Raw genomic sequence first — 17754 nt, forward strand, 5'->3', positions numbered from 1 at the left:
GACTGTTTTTTCTTGCTTCTTTTCACATATTTTACTTTGTACATTAAGTACTTGTGCCCTCATATGAAAGTAATCTTTTCCAAGCATCTATTAATATGAAGAAAATTTAACTGAAGATCCTTACCCCGTATCTCTCAGCTACAATTTCATCAAAATTTCGCTTCTCTCTCTCAGCCTGCTCCTTCATCCTTTGGTATGATTTTCGCAGCCAACTTAATCCAGCATCTTCTACCACTGTAACTAAAGTAGAAAACAACAAAAGGTTGTAGTTTAACATCTCAAGTAATTATTCCTATTTGACCTTATTCTGTATGTGACATTAGAGTTTCACCTAAACTTATTGTAAAAATTGAAGGAGTGCAAAAGAAAAACAGAATTCATATACAAATACAATTACATATTTTCATAAGTTAATGCTGGTTATACCTCAACAATACCACTCATTTAGTTTAAGTTTCTCTAGTTTATCACAAGCAGTTTCCAATACAGGAGTGACATATGAGAAGCTGTAGAGTTTCTTTATGACATTAAAGAACCTTCCTGTCACTCCCACATCCTGTGTCCATTCTTGGGCATACCCCTTACACACAAACAAATGAATTCCTTTTCTCAGAAACTGAATGAGTAACCCACTGCTTCCCACGTGAGAAGCTAGCAGTGGTCTTGACAATCTAAACACACACTCACTGATGCCTGCCAACTCTTATAGATCTCTGATCTCTGTGACTCTTAAAAGTGGGCATGAAGCTAATGGTTCTGGGACAGAAACCTGGAAGTTTCTGTCCCAGAAACCATTACCTTCATGCTAATGGTTCACAGGGAAAGGCTCTCAAAAAGCAGACCCCACTCTTCTCTGTTGACAGAATACAAGGATCATTCTCACCACATAATAAAGGCTTCATGACATTATGAAAAAGGTTTTTGTTACTGTGCTTGATAAAAATGAGAGGGATAGCCTTGGGGTAAGGAAAAAAGTGAAAAGACTACAGAAATACTATTTTTCACCAACTGCATCTGTAATGTACTTCATTTTGATGTGACTCAGACTTCTGTGGGTGAATTCTTTAAAACTGTAATTTGTGCAATGGAATGAAAGGAACCAAATGAGTTGACAACAATTTATCTTGTCTTGGTTAAATCATACTTTTCTTTAATTAGTTCAAAATGGTGAATTTGGTAAGGATATTGAAGGTCAAACCACTCAAGATAAAAACCCAGTGAACAGAAATTCTGCAAAACACATATTCTATGATACTAACCCAATATTCACTCTGGAATTTTCATACAAATTTTACTTTATTACCTATATTATTAATAATATATATATTATTAATAATCCTGTTACAACAGGAGTAACAACATTAGGAGTAATTTGTTAGCAACACAGAGCCCAGAAATTGGAGACAGAAATTTAAGATTATTACTAAAAGTTGCTCTTAACCTTTCTTAACCGAAGCCTCTTCATCCTTCTCTGGTGGCAAACCTGTACCACCATCTTTCCAATAGGGATTGAGTTCTCTCTCAGACAACACGGCCTAAAACAGAAATAATTTAAATGTTTGCATAGCATATGGTTTGTATTTTATAGAAGATCTATACATTTTGAGAGACTTGTATGTGAAGTCACACAATTCACCACCATCACCACTTTCATGGTCTAAGCATCTTTTGTACACACTGTTTGGTGTACCAAAGAAAAAGCAGACACTCAGGCACAGAAAACAGAGGAGTATAAACCTACGTGGACAGCAAGTAGTTGGGTGGGACAGTCTATAAAAATCATTCTTTTCTAAGACTAAGAATACATATAAATTGTCATTAACCATATAACACAAGCTGACATTCTGGTGATTTAAGATGTCCGCATTAAATGGTCCTCATAAAATAGTGTTCAGGAAAAAAAATGTAGAGGAAAAAAATTTTAAAATATTCATCCCTTGTCCAAAGACAATAACCAAGGCACTGCATACTACACAAAAACAGTGATCCAGGTCAGTCTGGTTCCCAAGCACAACACAGCTAAGAGGGAAACGTAATGGCAAGAAAGAGCCTGCTGTGAGACATGAGGACAAAGAAATATTAACTAGTGATGCATCACTATGTTTTCAGATCAGACTACACAGCATTTAACAAGGTAAATGAACAAATGAAGGAGCCATCAACTGTATGTAAAAAGAGGTAATTCAATGCCAGCAGCCCTTTTTCCAGCCAGACCCTGAATCACCCATGTGTTCACCAACAACTGTTCACAATTCTCACAACAATTGTTGAGACATGAAAGGCACAACAACTGCTATGAGTTCTTTCTTCAGGAGAAAACAAGCCTCTGTACCCTACACTTAAATACAGTAACTTAAATAAGCTTTTACAACATTAAACAATGGTGCCCCTTTCACACACCATGGAGAAGGCCAGACCAACAGTCTGTCATTGTTACTAACAGAACTTAGTACTACTAACAAAAGTAGCTTTCTCCTTACCTAGAAGTTAAAAGGCTTTTCTCCACAAGCTTGATGTATGAAGCATTCCATCCAAACAGACCAATTTAATTAAGATCATTATCACATCAGGCATTAGTTTTAATAACAATAAAGACTTACATATTTGAACCAATTCATTACTCTATTCATCACACAAAATTTAGTAAAAGGCAGAAAAAGATTAAGATATTAATTCCTCCTACCTGCTCAAGTTCTTGAGCTTTCTGCCGTTCCAATACTTTTTCTTTGTGTCTTTCACCTTTGACAGCTGCTACTGACGTTGTTTTCAATGACATGAAGTTTAAATTCATCCATTCTTCTCTCTTTAAAATAAACACAAAGAATCAGTGTTCATAATTCCAACAAAAACATGGCTTATATGCCAAATCAAAGCAGTGCAACTACTGACAAATGTTGTTGACAACAAACAGTATAGGTCCTACAAAGACATATTAAATACTTCAATGAAAAGCAAATATGATTTTAAGAACTCTAATCTTCAAAATTTTTAATATTTAAACAAATTTCATGTCTCCCTGTAATATGAAATACATATTTACAATGGCATTTAAGACATTAGTAAACATGAATATTTTCAGTCTGCTAATCATTAGAATAAACAAATACTGTACATCCCATTTAGCTAACTCTAATCTCATGATCTCTTACATCTCTTCTAGTGTATATAAAATCTGCAATCATTATCTGAGCATAGTTCACACCTCAGATATCCAGGCACTAACTGCACCCTCAAACTTAACAGCTATACATCTAAATTCTGTGAACTGTACCCATTATAACAGCTAGAAAACTGCATTTACAGAACCTAAGCCAGATCAAAGAGATTTTAAAAATGAGGACTAGACTAAAGAAAAGCATCATATTAAAAGCCTAGATACATCCACCAGCTTTACACAGGTTAAAACCTGAAGCCTCAAAAGCAAGCAGTGACATACACATGGCAAGCAATTACTCTACAAAGGCAAGTATTTCGGGCATTTCTGTAATTCTAGTGTAGCAACCAAAATGACCAGATTACATCTATTTTGAAACATGGCCTTGCAGAAGAATCTTCCTATCTTCAACAGAGTTCAAGACTCAGTTGTCAGTCTGAACAGATGCCATATGTCACTTTGTCTCTTATTTAAAAATTATGTTAGACAACATGCCAGAGAATTTCAGAGGTGAAACTCAACATTATATTTCTCAGATCTCTTTCAAGAAAGAGAAGGAACTGAAAAAATATCTATCTCCAAGTGATTCCATAATATCTATGTCCACATCAGCAAGCAATGTGCATCAACAAATGTGGATGTCCATGGGACCTCTGGTGGTCATCTGCTCCAAACCCCCACTCAAGCAGGGTCACCTAGGGCCAGCTGCCAATTTATTCAATTGTAGAACAGCCACTAAAATTGTGAAGTAAAAAGTAACATGTCTAGTTAAGACCTTTAAGATGATGTCTTCTAGAAAATCAGAGTAACTTGTAAGAGCCTCAAAACCTGATAGGAGTTGGTGCTGGGCAACATTAAGAGTAGTGCCTTATTAAACACTCGGAACTATTAGGTAGAGAAGTCTTCTAATCAATGAAAAGTAGCATCACCCAGCTAAACAAAGACATTGGTCTGTAAAACAGGTTTTGCTCAACACTCTGCAAAAGAGCTCCCAAGAAACCTAAGCATGTTTCACAAGCTCAATTTATCTCTGGAGTAGCTGTGATCCTGCCCACCTGCAGGGAAGGTTCTTTTGCAGTATCTTGCTGCTTGTTGACCTTCCAAGCCTCTTCTGTGTCATCTGACTGTGACACATGTGACTCAACCCATTCAACTGAAGAATCCTAAGAAAAGAGTTTAATGTAAAGAATAAAAATAATAGCTTAACACACTACTTGATAACATGCAATACTTAGCAATTATATCAATAATCAAAATTAATGCTGATTAGCATTACTAACATAATATTGTTTAATATTTTAAAATATTGATAATAAAACCAGAATATTAATATTCCAATAGGAAATTGCTCCATCGCGATCAAAATATTTCACTACATAAGCATGCAACATGACCTCATACTGGCAGCTTATTTGCATAACTCTACTAAAAGTAAAACAGTCAGAATAAAAACAAAACCAAAACCAATAGGGTTTAGGACATAACAAAAACCAAAATTTTAAAAAATCTACATGCATTACTAAGTATGTTTCACATTTTAAAAGTCAGATCAGTTACACAGCACAATATAAATCATGGTATATGCTATTGCCTGCTATTTTGTATCCCACTTCCTACACTTGCATTTGCAAACAGCGTGCAGAGATTTTTCACTTGAATCCAATAGGGCTGCATTGAACAGAGTTTCTCTGCTATTCACATGAACCTGTCTTAGGAGTAAAAGACTTTGGATGGAAGTTACAGCTGGGACTGTGTTGCATCCTAGGAGTCCCTGCTGTGATCTGAAGGGTTTTGGTGACACCCATGGAGAATGTGGGACATTTGTGCCTTTGGTTACTTCCCACACTGATACTATTGTTCATCTCTGAAAAATAAGTCTCATTATAATGGACGTTCCTTCACGCCATAAAAGCGACTCTGAAAATCACAATTAACAGTGCCACCTGACTTGTACCAAAAATGCTGGGAAGATGTTTTCCACAACGTGGCCAGAAGGCAGCACCCAGATTTCAAATGCAGTCTCTGCACTGTTTTCCAGAGTGCCCTTCAATGTGAAGGCATGTCCTTACATGGAAGAAAGAGATTCAAATGTACAAGTCCTTCAGCCCCATGTACAACTCCCATGTTGTTGGGAGTGTCCATGGTTGAACATCTGTGGAAAAAGGCAGAGGTAATTCATGCTTAAAATCAAAGTCTATTATTTCCAATTTTAGACACATCTTTCTGTCATATATCACACACTACAGGGTATCTATGAAATTTTTTCCTCTCCATATCAGAATGAGGATTTTGATTTTCATTTTCTCTCTGCTGAAAAGCTACAAATCCCTTAGATCCTAATGAGTGAATTTAATACCATAAAATTCACAAGCACTCACATAACAGCCCATTTTAAATTGATTAAATACTCAGTACGTGAAAATAGAAAAATTTTGTTGCAATTTTTCCCAACAGAAAATGATAAGAATTAGTCTTAATTTTACCAACCATGCATACACACAGGGACTAAAATGGTTCAGGTTTTAAGACTGTAATTTGAACTATTTTAGAATCTTTTACTTACGGAAGAACTACCAAGTAAGTCATCCTTCTTTTCAGATTTCTGTTTCTTACTTTTCTTCTTTTCCTTCTTAGCTTTTTTGGAATGTTTATCCTTTTTCTTTTTTTTCTGCACAGAATGTTCCTACAAGTAAATGTTTGTAAATGATATCCAGTAAACCAAATCATCCATATACAATAAAAATAATCAAAACCTACTTACCAAACCTCACTGAAAAAAGATGAAATACACATAAATACCTTTCATTTTTACTACCCTCTCTCTCTTCTATGGGGGAAGGGCTGGAGTGGTAGGGGCAGGGAGGGCATACTTCACATCTATGATTAATTTTTCTTCCCCCTCTCAGTATCTTTTTCATTGGAACTAAGGCACTGCAACTAAACAGATAATACCTACTACACTACATATATTTTGGTCAAACCTATTTCTTCAGGTATCACTACATTATCAATACACATCTTTCCATTGTTGAAATATCTGCACATTAAAAGGATGCGATATTCACAGGCTCCATTAAGGTTTCTCCTGTGAATGAACACAAATGAGACTGCTATGAAGCCTTGAATCCTCCAGACTTCTTCCCATGGGACTCTTATTCTCTGGTAGCACTTCCTTTTCTGCTTTTGGTAGAAATTAAAGCTGGAATTGAATGACAGAATTTTTTCCTCCTGGCGAATAAAAGATAATGTCTTCCTTTAAAAAAAGCTAATATCAAAGCATAAAGAAATCAGAAATTGGGATGTGTTTAAAAATTGTCTTAAAGTCCACCAAGTCTTCTGTTCATACAAACATTCTGTAAAGGCAACAACCCAATTCAATTATTTACAATTTCATCACCTTTTCCAGTGGCTCCATGTTTATTCACATCAGCAGGCACCCATGTATCTTCACCCCGCAGACCTTTTAGCAGCTTGCAGCTCTCCTTCTTCTCAGAACTAATTTTGGCCTAAGATGAACAGAGAAGAAAAATAATCAGGTGGAGCTCAGTAGCTTTTCCACACACAATGTTGAGAACTGCATTTCAGGTATTAGAATGTTCCTCCCTTTGTAGTTACAGAGATAAAACTAGAAATACTTTTACTACATCTTCTGAAAAAATAACCATCACTGCAAACAGTTTCAATCCCTAAAAAGGATTTTTATAAACCTCTAGTAAATTCTTTATCTTTATTTATATATGCCATATATCACCCTACCCTGATTAAACAGGAGGAAAGTTATTTTATATTATTACAGCCCTAATTTTGTGTTAGATAAGTCTTGCAACATGCTCTTGGGTTTTTATTTATTTGACAAGTTTCTTTTAAAATAACTAAAATCAAAACAAAAACTAAAGGTAGAGTTTGAAATTCTTATCTTAAAACACCAACTTTTACCAGAAAGTGTTGCCAAACATAAGCCAAGAGAACACATACAAGTTTAAGAAAGACCAATATTAAAAACAAAAAAATAAAAAAGTCTCAGGAAATTGGACAACAGTTGAAGTTTTTCCTCCTGGCCAGCTATTAGTTCTCCAGATCCAAGCCTGGGCACTGCACAAGACACTAACCACACTACCACAGGGCAGTTTCTCTTTTTTGATATAGCCAAGAAGAAAATCTGCAGCTTTTGTCCTGCAGCTTTTGTTTGCAGGAAGATGACAATACACTATAAGGGTTCAAAAGAACAGAAATACATGCTAAAAAAATAAGACTAAAAGGGGATTTTTTTAAAAGTGCTAACTCACAAGACAGGATTGCTGCTGTGTTTTTCAAAGTGGAACAACACAATGAACTCAAAAAACAAAAAAGTCCACTTCTTATCTGTGCCCAAACAAAACACCCTTTTAAACTTTTCACTGCCTACTTTCTTAGCAGTTTATCCATGTGATAAACTTTCTAATGCAATTAAATGCAAGCAAAGCAAGGCTGCTACCCAGACTTCTTGATTTTAAACAAGGGAATATTGTAAAACAAACAAAAAATAGTGTAAATCAGCTTGAAAAAAGAGGTCAAGACTGAGACTTCCATCTTTAGAATGAAGCTGACAGTCTACAAAGTTGAATGCTACCTCTTAAAATTCAAAAGGCAGGCATAAAGAAAGAGTTAAGAACGCATTCAGACATCTGTTCCAACATCAAAACATTTTCTAGTTTACAAGTAAACAAAATAACAAAAGAATGAGCAGGACTACAATGCAGTGAGAGTGAAACAGATGTTAAGTGCAACACAGCATCACTAAAACCACCCAGGAATCCAAAAAATGCAGGTGTGTTTCCTGCAACTTCTACACCATGCAGAGAGGTAACCCTGGCCACCCTATGACATCTGGGACAAAACCCTTGAAAACTGATGCAGAAATATATCAGACTGATATATTCTCTTCTAGTCTATGTAGATAATGATGGCTCTTTTGTCTTAAAAACATATTCATCTGTCTAAAACAAAGTAACTAAATATGCCACTAAAATATTTGGACAAGTAAAGGAAAATAACCTCAGCTTTGCAACTCACCAAATGTCTACAAGCCACAGACTCCAAACTTGAGCTTATAACTGGACAGAGATGAAACACTGGAGATAAAGGGAACCTGCATGTAGTTCTAGATGGAAATAAAAAAACAAACAAACTCTGACTCCAAGCTTGTTCACTCCACAAGCAACACAAAACTAGTTGCCAAGATGTAGACTGGAAAAAATTAGGCAGGCTTGTCCTACATATTCCATTTTACTTTTGGTTGAGAAAGAACTGCAGCTGGAGTCAACAGCTCCCTTCCACCCTTTTTGCAGTTCTCCAGCCCATAAATCTATAAATGCCACAATAAAGGCCACTCAAGATCAGCTTGTAAACATTTCTTCATTGTAGATGTTCTCTGTCTGTCATGGAAGATTTAGCCTCTTATCATTTCCTATAATAACAAGTATATTTTAAATAACATTGCTATTTTCTTCATGCTGCCAAAGTTACAAATAAAATGAGGTAATGTTATAAAGTAAGGCACAAACTGAGCTTTTATACTTTTTATTAGATCTAAAAATAAACACAATAAATGAAGGCAAGTATTTAAGTAACTGAGATACATCATTCTAATGAAAGAGGTGGATCATCATTTTGGCTGAAGTACACAAATACTCATTTGGAACACAGATTGACTAGAAATCATCATCAGACTACAGATTGCTGTCTCCTGAATACTAAACTAAACAGGATTGGGCAAGATGAATGTGTAGTGGCAGACTGACCACTGGGCTGTTAAAAAGAGAAAGACAGAAACAAAAGCATCAGATGGAAGTCTGTGTCTCCTAAACAAGGATACAAAATATAGAAGATTCTTAACAATATATCTTTGCAAGATTAAATAAAAAGAAGGAACAAAAAGAAAAAAGAAAAAAATAAGAACATTGCCTAGACATCTAAAAAATATGAAAGAAGTTAAAATTTCTAAGACTAGAAAGTTAGCAGCAATACCCTCTAAATATTTCTGTTTCTAAAATCTAGCTCCCTCAAATTATAATACTCATTTTTTATTGTTCATTATACTCTCCCCTCACACACACACAATTACTTCAAGTAGAAGTGAGTCGGAAAATCTGCCTACACTACTTTATTAGCTTCAAAACTTACCTTCATATTCTACTTTTCTTTTCAAAAGCTGCAGGGTTTACTAGCATGTCATAAAATGTAAAAAAGAAAGAAAAACTAATTAATTCTCCTGTCAGATTTACCATTCTACCTATGAGCACCAACTCTAATAGTTTCACATCTGTCAACCCAGAGGAGTCCAAGCACTTAATTCACATTAAGGTTCATTAATACTTACAATACCACAGGAATACCCAATAATTTATATTTTCCCCCTTTACAAATGAGGTACATTTTAGGTCACCACAGCAATATTTTTCAGTTTTTTCCTCCATAAATAGTGGATGATGCATTTCTGAAATACCTCTATTTCAAAAGTAATTCTTTAATTATGCAAATGCCTGTGCATGTACACATGAACACTTTACAAGCAACAACCTGTCAAAGAAGGACAAGCATCATGCTACACTACATACTTCTGCAACACCCTAATAAAATTGCCCATGGTCTCCTTTGCAACAAAACAGGAGAAGTCTAAGGCTGGCAAGGCACTCAGCAAGGTCTGTTGTTACAGTCCTACAAAAACAGTAATTATTCTGCAGCACTATGTCAACAATGCTTGCCATGGTCAAAGAGAGCCAAATTTTACAGACTTTACCACAAGTAGGCGAAAGGGGTTTGAATTTCACAGATCCATCTGAATGTGGGAGGAAACCAAGTTCAAGGAAAGTGCTCTCTGGTTTCCATCAAGTGGGTCATTAAGGCCCACCCAGCCCACCCAGTAGCTGACAACATGATCTACTAAATGAATAAAGTTTGCTCCAAAGCAGCCTGTAATACACTGCAGATGCAAAACCCAAAAGCTATAAAAAATACATCATGCAACACCAGGAAGAAGCAGAAAAGATCAAAGGCACTGCCAACAGCCAAGTTATAGGTCACACAATAAATGCAGCTTGTTACACAGCAGTCCCTCAAGGATGTCCAGAAGGGATGGAGGGATGAGGTAAAAATTCCCTTCCCAGCTCACAGAAACCCTGACCAACACTCCTTCCTGACCTCAACTCTATTTACTGTTTCAGCTCGCATGAAGTCCAGAGAAAGTTTTCCATACCATTACAAAGACCTTGCAATTTTCCATCTATAACTGTGGTCAACCTCTAGTTCTTCAAATTATAATTCCCATGACTCAATAGTCAACTTCTTCATCCAAAAGACGAAAGACTCCCTTTTCCTCCACAAGCAATCAGAAGAAAATCTACAGCAGATCAGATCATTACAGTACGACAAAAACATTCAATAGAGAGAGCACCAGCTAAGCTGCTGTCCTGGCCACCTGCCACTGAAGGGCAGGGCTCCATCCCACACCTCTCCTCTCTGCACTGCCCCTCACATGTTCCCGCCACTTTACCCAGGCCTGTTCCTGCACTCCAGTCTCAGGCAAAGCCACTTCCAGGACCACCCTGACACAAAATAAATCCCACCAAAAGGACGGCGCAGCTTCCTGCAGAACAGGCTTACAAGTTGCCCCTCTAGCAAGGTCATCAAGGCTCAAGGAACAAAGGGGCAAAGTGCACTTGGGGAAAAAGAATTGTGGAAAAAACTTCTTTTCAGCAAAAGCTTTCCGTTAAGAAAGTTCAAAAAATCTAACACCTAGCCAGTCCTCCAGACACCAAGATAAGACACTCAAAATATGTACAATGAGCTTTTCTTTCTCATTTCAGGACCATCTCCCATGCTGTCATACAAACTACCTGACTATTTTAACTGTTTTGATAATCAAGTATCAGAAAGGTTGCTATGCCATGTATTACCATCCCATTACTTTCCATTACCCCAAAGCTCAGGGACAGAGAGCCCTGGTTACACGAGTGCTCACCTCCGGGGAACTTGAACATGCCCTTCTTTGCAGCTCTGATGCTTTTATACCAACTCTCTGTCTGAATAACACACTTATTTTGGTGAATGCTTAGATTATTTTTTGAGTCTCAATATTCCAATTATTGCTACATCCACAAAGACTTCCCAAGGAGGACAACAGTGGAAACACAAGGAAGAGCTTAGCTTCCAGCCCAGCTTGGGAACTTGCAACTGATTCAGAGAGCTGCCTGCATCACCACCTCCTCCAGACACAGCTTTGCCAACTGGAAATGTCACCACTCTTGTCATCTTCACCTGCCAAAAGGCAGAGATAAAGGTCACTGAAGCAACTATCACTTCAATCATTTAAGCTTCTTGTGATCAATAATCAAAAGTCAGATGTGATTTAAAGAGCAGGCTACAGAAGATGTCAGCCTTCAGTCAGAAACATCTGGGAGGCAGCAGAGGCTCTGCTGGTACACGTGCAGACACAACAGATAACTAGAAGCTATTACTGCTAGGAAACCATAAATAGGTATTTCTTATTAATGTGATATCTGTCTTCATCATTGACCTTCAAAAATGACCTATCTGTTCAAAGATGTTGCTTACAAAAATGCATGGAGGTGCTCTGACAAAAATCCAAAAATCTTTTGTGAAAGGCAGTATTCATTTCTCAGTACCATTACTCTTCTAATACTATAGACTGAAGTGCTGAAGTGCTTATTTTCTTTGGCAGATAGAGCTGGAGATTTAACACTTCATGAAGATTTAAAAGGGAAAGAACAAAAAGGAGGTGCTTACAATTACAGCACAGAAGCAACTATAACCCCTAACAGAGACATGTTTTGCTCCTAATTTCTCCCTAAGGAGAGATTTCTGTAATTTTCCACTGAAAACTGCAGTGTGAAAGACTGCCAAGCACTCCATCACCTCAGCAAATACTGATCACTGCAAAAAGCCACCTGTTAGGCTTTTAGGAGGAAATACCTGATCATACTTCATCAGCAAAACCTGCTGATTTCCCAGCTTCTTTAGAGCTCTAATACTGTGAACTCAGTGATACTGTTATGTACTGTTTGTTGTTTGCTTTTCTTTAATTTTAAGTTGTATTTCCAAAGAAAATAAAACAAAAAATGTAAACCAAAAAATTAAAAGGAGAAGTCTAATCAAAAGCATCAAATAAGATGTTTCCAAAAATAATGGCTTGCAAATACCAAATCAATTTTTTCAGAAATATAAATAATTTTCAAAAATATAAATAAGTAAAACTAAACATGAAATTTCTTGTTTGTGCAATGAACTTGTTTTATGGTATCAATTTATTTTCATTGTTTCAATAATATATATTATTTGACCGAGGTCTTATTTATTTACACCCAACTTCCAATCTGTCAGTAATCCTTAAAAATTAAAAGGCAGGATTTTCTGCACAAGGAATGGCCAAATCACATCACCCTCAGAGGCCAAAGAGTGAAAGACTCAAAGTCCATGGAAAAAGCCTCAAGTAACAGAAGAGCAACCCTAAAATACAAAAATACCATATGAAACAACAGATACAAGAGTAATCCAAATTTTGAAGTCTTGATAAGAAGCATTCATGTCTAGGAAAAATACACATCTTTGCACTTACCCCAACACCCATCAGACTATTTTCTTGCTGTAAACTTGTAAACCAAAATAGCAGTGCCATGAACTATCATGCTCAGCAAAACAAGATGCTATTTCTGGAGCTTTCTAATTATTTGCATGTCAACACTTAATTATTTGATTACTGGTCATTACCATAAACACTATCAGCCACTGGGTTTTATCAGTGCAGTTTGGAAAACAGACAAATAAAAGACTACACAAATAAAAGAATACATTTCCAAGATTTAAAAGAGAAATCTTGATCAAAGAATTGTGTGGCATTTTGGTTCACAGAAACAAGTGCACGCTCCATATTTCATAACAAAAAGCTCCTTAAGGTGAGTTGGCTGAACATCTGATCTTTCCAGAAACAGATCTACAGTTATTTCTGCAAATTTCTCAGATTACCAGAAGCAAAGACTACACAACTTTCCAAGTGTCTTTCCCAAAGTAAAAGGATTCCAGGATTACAATCACCAAGTAACTGTCTTGACTGCAATAGCCAGCTGTGATAAGTTCCTGATAATCTCTTGCTGCTTTTCTAAGCAAGACAAACAAAACACATTGAGAAAAAGTGTCGCAATAGTTTTCTCCCAGTTCCATTCATAGAATCATGGAATATCCTGAGTTGGAAGGGACCCACAGGGATAATCAATGTCCAACTCCTGCCCCTGCAAAGGACACCCCAAGAATCACACCATGAGCTTGAGAGCTTCTTGAATGCTTCTGGAACTCAGCCAGGCTGGTGCTGTGACCATTCCCTGGGCAGCCTGTTCCAGTGCCCAAACACCCTCTGGGTGAAGAACCTTTTCCTGACATCCAACCTAAACTTCCCCTGATAAAACTCCAGGCCATTCCCTCATCACAGAGCAGAGATCAGTGCCTGCCCCTCATCCTCCCCTCCCAAGGAAGCTGCAGACCATGACGAGGTCTCCCCTGAGTCTCCTCTGCACTGAACCAGCCAAGTGACCTCAGTCAGTCCTCATATGCCTGCATCCTCCAAGCCCTTCACTGTATTTGTCGCCCTCCTCTGGACACTCCCATAGTTTAATGTCTTTTCTATATGGTGGCACCCAGAACTGCCCCCAGCACGGGAGGTGAGGCTGCCCCAGAGCAGAGCAGAGCAGGACAATCCCCTCCCTGAACAGCCACTGCAGCAGGCAGCCCAGCCATAATCAAAGAAAGGCAGAGAAAGTCAATACACTTAGGACATTAATCTGCTCTCACACAAGCAGCAACAAGTCCATTTCTGAAAAGCAGACAGCAGAGTATTGACATGGCAACTATGATATCCTCAGGCTTTCACATTATAAAATGCTAAATTGACTTTTCACAGAAATAACAGAGTATCTACAGGGGAAGTCTTAAAAATATTGCCCTTTTACATAGCTATATTAGATTATTTGGTCCATAAATGGGAAGAGGAAACATTAAATGAGTTTAAAAAAAAAAAACTACTTTCATTCTTAAATTTCCCTATCAGCCAAATAAGTAATAAAGGAATCTCTACAGCTTCCTTTGGCCCACATGGGCTTGTATAGGATAAAATGCTTATGATACACTTCTGCTAAAACATTCTAAAACTTTGGTATAGAAAAGGGGGTGTGGGGGGAAACTCCCAAACTTCAATATCTCCTCTGCTCACTTCAACTTTTTGATCTTACTGCAAGGAAAATAAATAGTTCAAGGACATTCATAAGGTGATGAACACAGCAATTCCACAAGCAACAGCAAAGAAAACCATTTGATCATTAATTTAAGTTTCAGTATTACCCCAATGCACCCAAGAGAATATCTGAAAATCAAAGAATCTGACTTCGCTTTAGGTTGCTTGGAAGTGAAAATGTAACAAAGTGGAAATATAACACAGACTCTATACTGTGACTTTCAGTAAGAAGCTGAAAAGTCCCATCAGGAAGGTTTCTCATCAGCCATATAGGGATCAATCTCTAATGGTTAACTTCTGTAGAAAACAATGTCACTGTCTCCAGATCCATTCCTACACTCCACAAAAAATGGACTTGAAGAATCATGGTGGCTAGTATTTCACAAATTATACTCCATTCTGTTTACCTGTACTGGATTTCTCAGCGCTCTGACATTCTCAGAACTAAGAATCTAAACTAGTATCCCAACTAAAAAATGTCCAGCAATGCCCAGGGAAGCTGATGTGTATCCAGGTCTAAGTTCAAAGTGAGCTATCTCCAAAATATTCCTGCATCCTCCAGCAATTTGAGGCTCAACAACTTTTCAATCTACAGCTTCCAACATATACTTTGCATTTTAGGCCATTCTTGTCTGGATGAAGTGCAGTGCCCGTATTTGCAACACGCCATACAAGAGACTCCAGAATTTTTCTGTGCATCATCTGAAAGTTCACTTCTTTTGTCTGCTTTCAGGTGGCTACCTGCAAAATCCTTAATACAACCTAGTTCTTAACCTGAAAGAACCAGCAGATAGCACTTTCTATGCCCTACTCCATATCATTTAACAATTTTACAGAACTTTCTTGTAATAACTTTCTTTTCAGCCTATCTTTCCTTGTCTCAAAACCTCTAGAGTCCTTGGCCAGTCCACACCATGATCATCTCTGCACCTTTCTTCCCACCTTCTAAAAGGTTGTTTGGTTCTTCTTGAGATGCTGGGACCAGGGCTGCATAAGCTATTTGATATCACACAGAAGTGGGTAACAAGCCTGTGCAACCACTTCCTTTGTTCTTCATTCATCTCACAGCGGTTCTAACACTTGATCAGCTTTTGTCTAAGCAATGATGTAGCATCTTTATAGAGCTATTTATTTCCCATTTGTGAGTTTTGAATGGTAAAAGTCAACACTGAGCCCACTGCTATACAAAGGAAATCAGTGTTTGCCTTACTCAGAAAATCAGGGTTGTACACTGGGTTTTCTTTAGCATCACACAAATATTGCAGATGCATTTTAAAGATGTTCATAGAGGAGTAATTTGTATTCATGGCATTTTAAAAATATGCTGAACAATACAATGATGGTCTGTTTCTTGCTCAAGACAAAGAAAATTACAGAATTCAACAAAGATCCTACATGCATACCTTTTAATACACTACAGCTTAGCAATAAGAAAAAATATCAAATTTTGTTTCATTCTAAAAACTCCAAATCGCTTTCTCTAACATTCTTCAGCAAGGCTGATGAGCAGAATCTAAACCTACAGGAATACACTAACACTGAGAGTTAGGGCCTATGAAGCTACAGTATCATCACAGAACTCTTTGAGACACATCCTAACAGAGCAGCCTGGTGCTGAAATGCAGCAACTCTTTGAGACATATCCTGACAGCCGAGTCAGAAGTGCAGCCCCCTGCCCATACCAAACTTTCTAGCAACTACAGCAACTGTGCCAAAGACAAGCTGGGCAAAGAGGCTGTGAAGTGGCGCTGCCCCTCTGCACAAGAGAGGCACAACAGGGGGGCCAGCCAGGAGAGCAGGCACCCAGAGACACTGCAGGAGCCAAGGACTCAGCAGCAGGAGCGACCCAGACTGGGGCACACTTACACTGCAAGGGTATAGCAGCTCAGGGATTCAGTTGCTCAGGGTCCCTCCCTGCAGGCACCCAGCTCAAGCTGGCCTTGTGTTTTGCACCGTGATGTAATTGTTGTAAGGATCCACATGTCTCTGACTCTTCCATGGAAAACCTGGGGTCCAGCTGGTAAGGGAAACTTGTCTGACTGAGTGTGAGTGTTGTGTATAGGGAATCAAGCAGAGCACACCTTGGCCCACACTGGAGTTGCCCTCCACAAAGGGCTTCAGTGCCAGCAGGGACAGCCTTGGGTGGTGGGAGAGCATCCCAGGTGGGGGACTGTGCTTCCTGAATGGGCAGCCAGGAGAGTTTCCTCAATCCCATCACTGGAGTTTTTCAAGACATGACTGAACAGAGGACTAAATAATCTCACCTAGGCTTCCTTTTCCACAAGGGGTTGAACCAAGTGATCCTTCAAATCTTTCCAGCCAGGGCTGTTCTAGGATTCTAATCCAGTGGCACTGGCCCAGGCAGCTTGCTGTACAAGTGGCACCAGCTGAGATGGAAAGATAAACAGGACAACAGTGCCCCACGAAAGCTTTGCTTGCTGCTAAGGGTATTTTCTGGACATCCAAGAGGTTGAGCTGAGCAAAAGAGCATTCTTAGACATATACAGCAGTTCAAGTTAGAGCAACAGACATCTTGACAACATCAACAAACTTTTGCAGGGTAGTGTGATTCACTATTACTAAGTTAAAAGAATTTTCCTTCAACTGCTTGTCAAAAGGGGGGAAATCACAGAAGAAAACTTTTATTGCCAAGAAATGGTTCCATAACTGTACAAAGGAGATGCCCACATGATGTATTACATAAAATCCTCTGTCCTTCTGCTTTGCCTTGAGAAAAAGAAAAGACATCACTGTTGTGTAAGCATCAGCTATCCAGACCATTTTCCCACTACTTTTTTTCTTGCACTATCTTTGCCCAGGAAGATTTGGCTGTTGCTTACCCTGACCTTCCTTTTGTCAAAAGCCCATCATCACAACTCTTTCCATACTCTTTCTCTTACACTTCTCTTATTATTCCCCCCTTAAAGCCCAAAACAAGCCATGTCACTTAAGTGACGTGCTAGTTGTAACTTCAGCATTCACTCTACCTACAAGTCACAACAAGAATCACCACAAATACCAAAACCAGGCAGGTTTTGAACAAAGTGCATCAGGATTAGCACGGGTCTCCAAGTCACAGCATCTCTTCCAAAGCACCTTTGAGTGGGAGCCTCCTAATTCTTGTCTTACAGTACAGCAACATACCACTAGGCAAGTAAGTGATCCTACAAAATCAGGCTCCCACTTCTTAACACAGGCACACAACTTCAAGTTGTTACCATTCATGACCAGAATGCAGCAATGGAGGGATACAGGCTCTGAAAGAAAGACAGGCCACAAGACAAGAAGGAGTCGCCTTTTATGCCTCATTTAAGGAAAGGCT

General features: G+C 38.2%; 1 protein-coding gene across 2 annotated transcripts in view; it reads right to left on the reverse strand.

Annotated features, from left to right (window-relative positions):
- Positions 1–17754, reverse strand: part of CWF19L2 (CWF19 like cell cycle control factor 2) — a 59946-nt gene that overhangs the window by 41703 nt on the left and 489 nt on the right. The window contains exons 2-7 of one of the 2 annotated variants that reach the window (XM_054271607.1): positions 6552–6660; positions 5718–5837; positions 4210–4317; positions 2684–2803; positions 1442–1535; positions 125–240 (exon numbers count right to left, since the gene is read on the reverse strand). In XM_054271607.1, the coding sequence (XP_054127582.1) occupies positions 125–240; positions 1442–1535; positions 2684–2803; positions 4210–4317; positions 5718–5837; positions 6552–6569 (576 nt within the window). In that variant the 5' untranslated portion in view covers positions 6570–6660. Of the gene's footprint in view, positions 1–124; positions 241–1441; positions 1536–2683; positions 2804–4209; positions 4318–5717; positions 5838–6551; positions 6661–17754 lie in introns of those variants that run through there. The other variant, XM_054271606.1, reaches the window with a different exon arrangement.

This window comes from Melozone crissalis, unplaced genomic scaffold (genome assembly GCF_028551555.1).
Source record: "Melozone crissalis strain CALT ecotype California unplaced genomic scaffold, PUWL_Pcris_2 ptg000013l_1, whole genome shotgun sequence".
In the NCBI taxonomy this organism is placed as follows: Eukaryota; Metazoa; Chordata; class Aves; order Passeriformes; family Passerellidae; genus Melozone; species Melozone crissalis.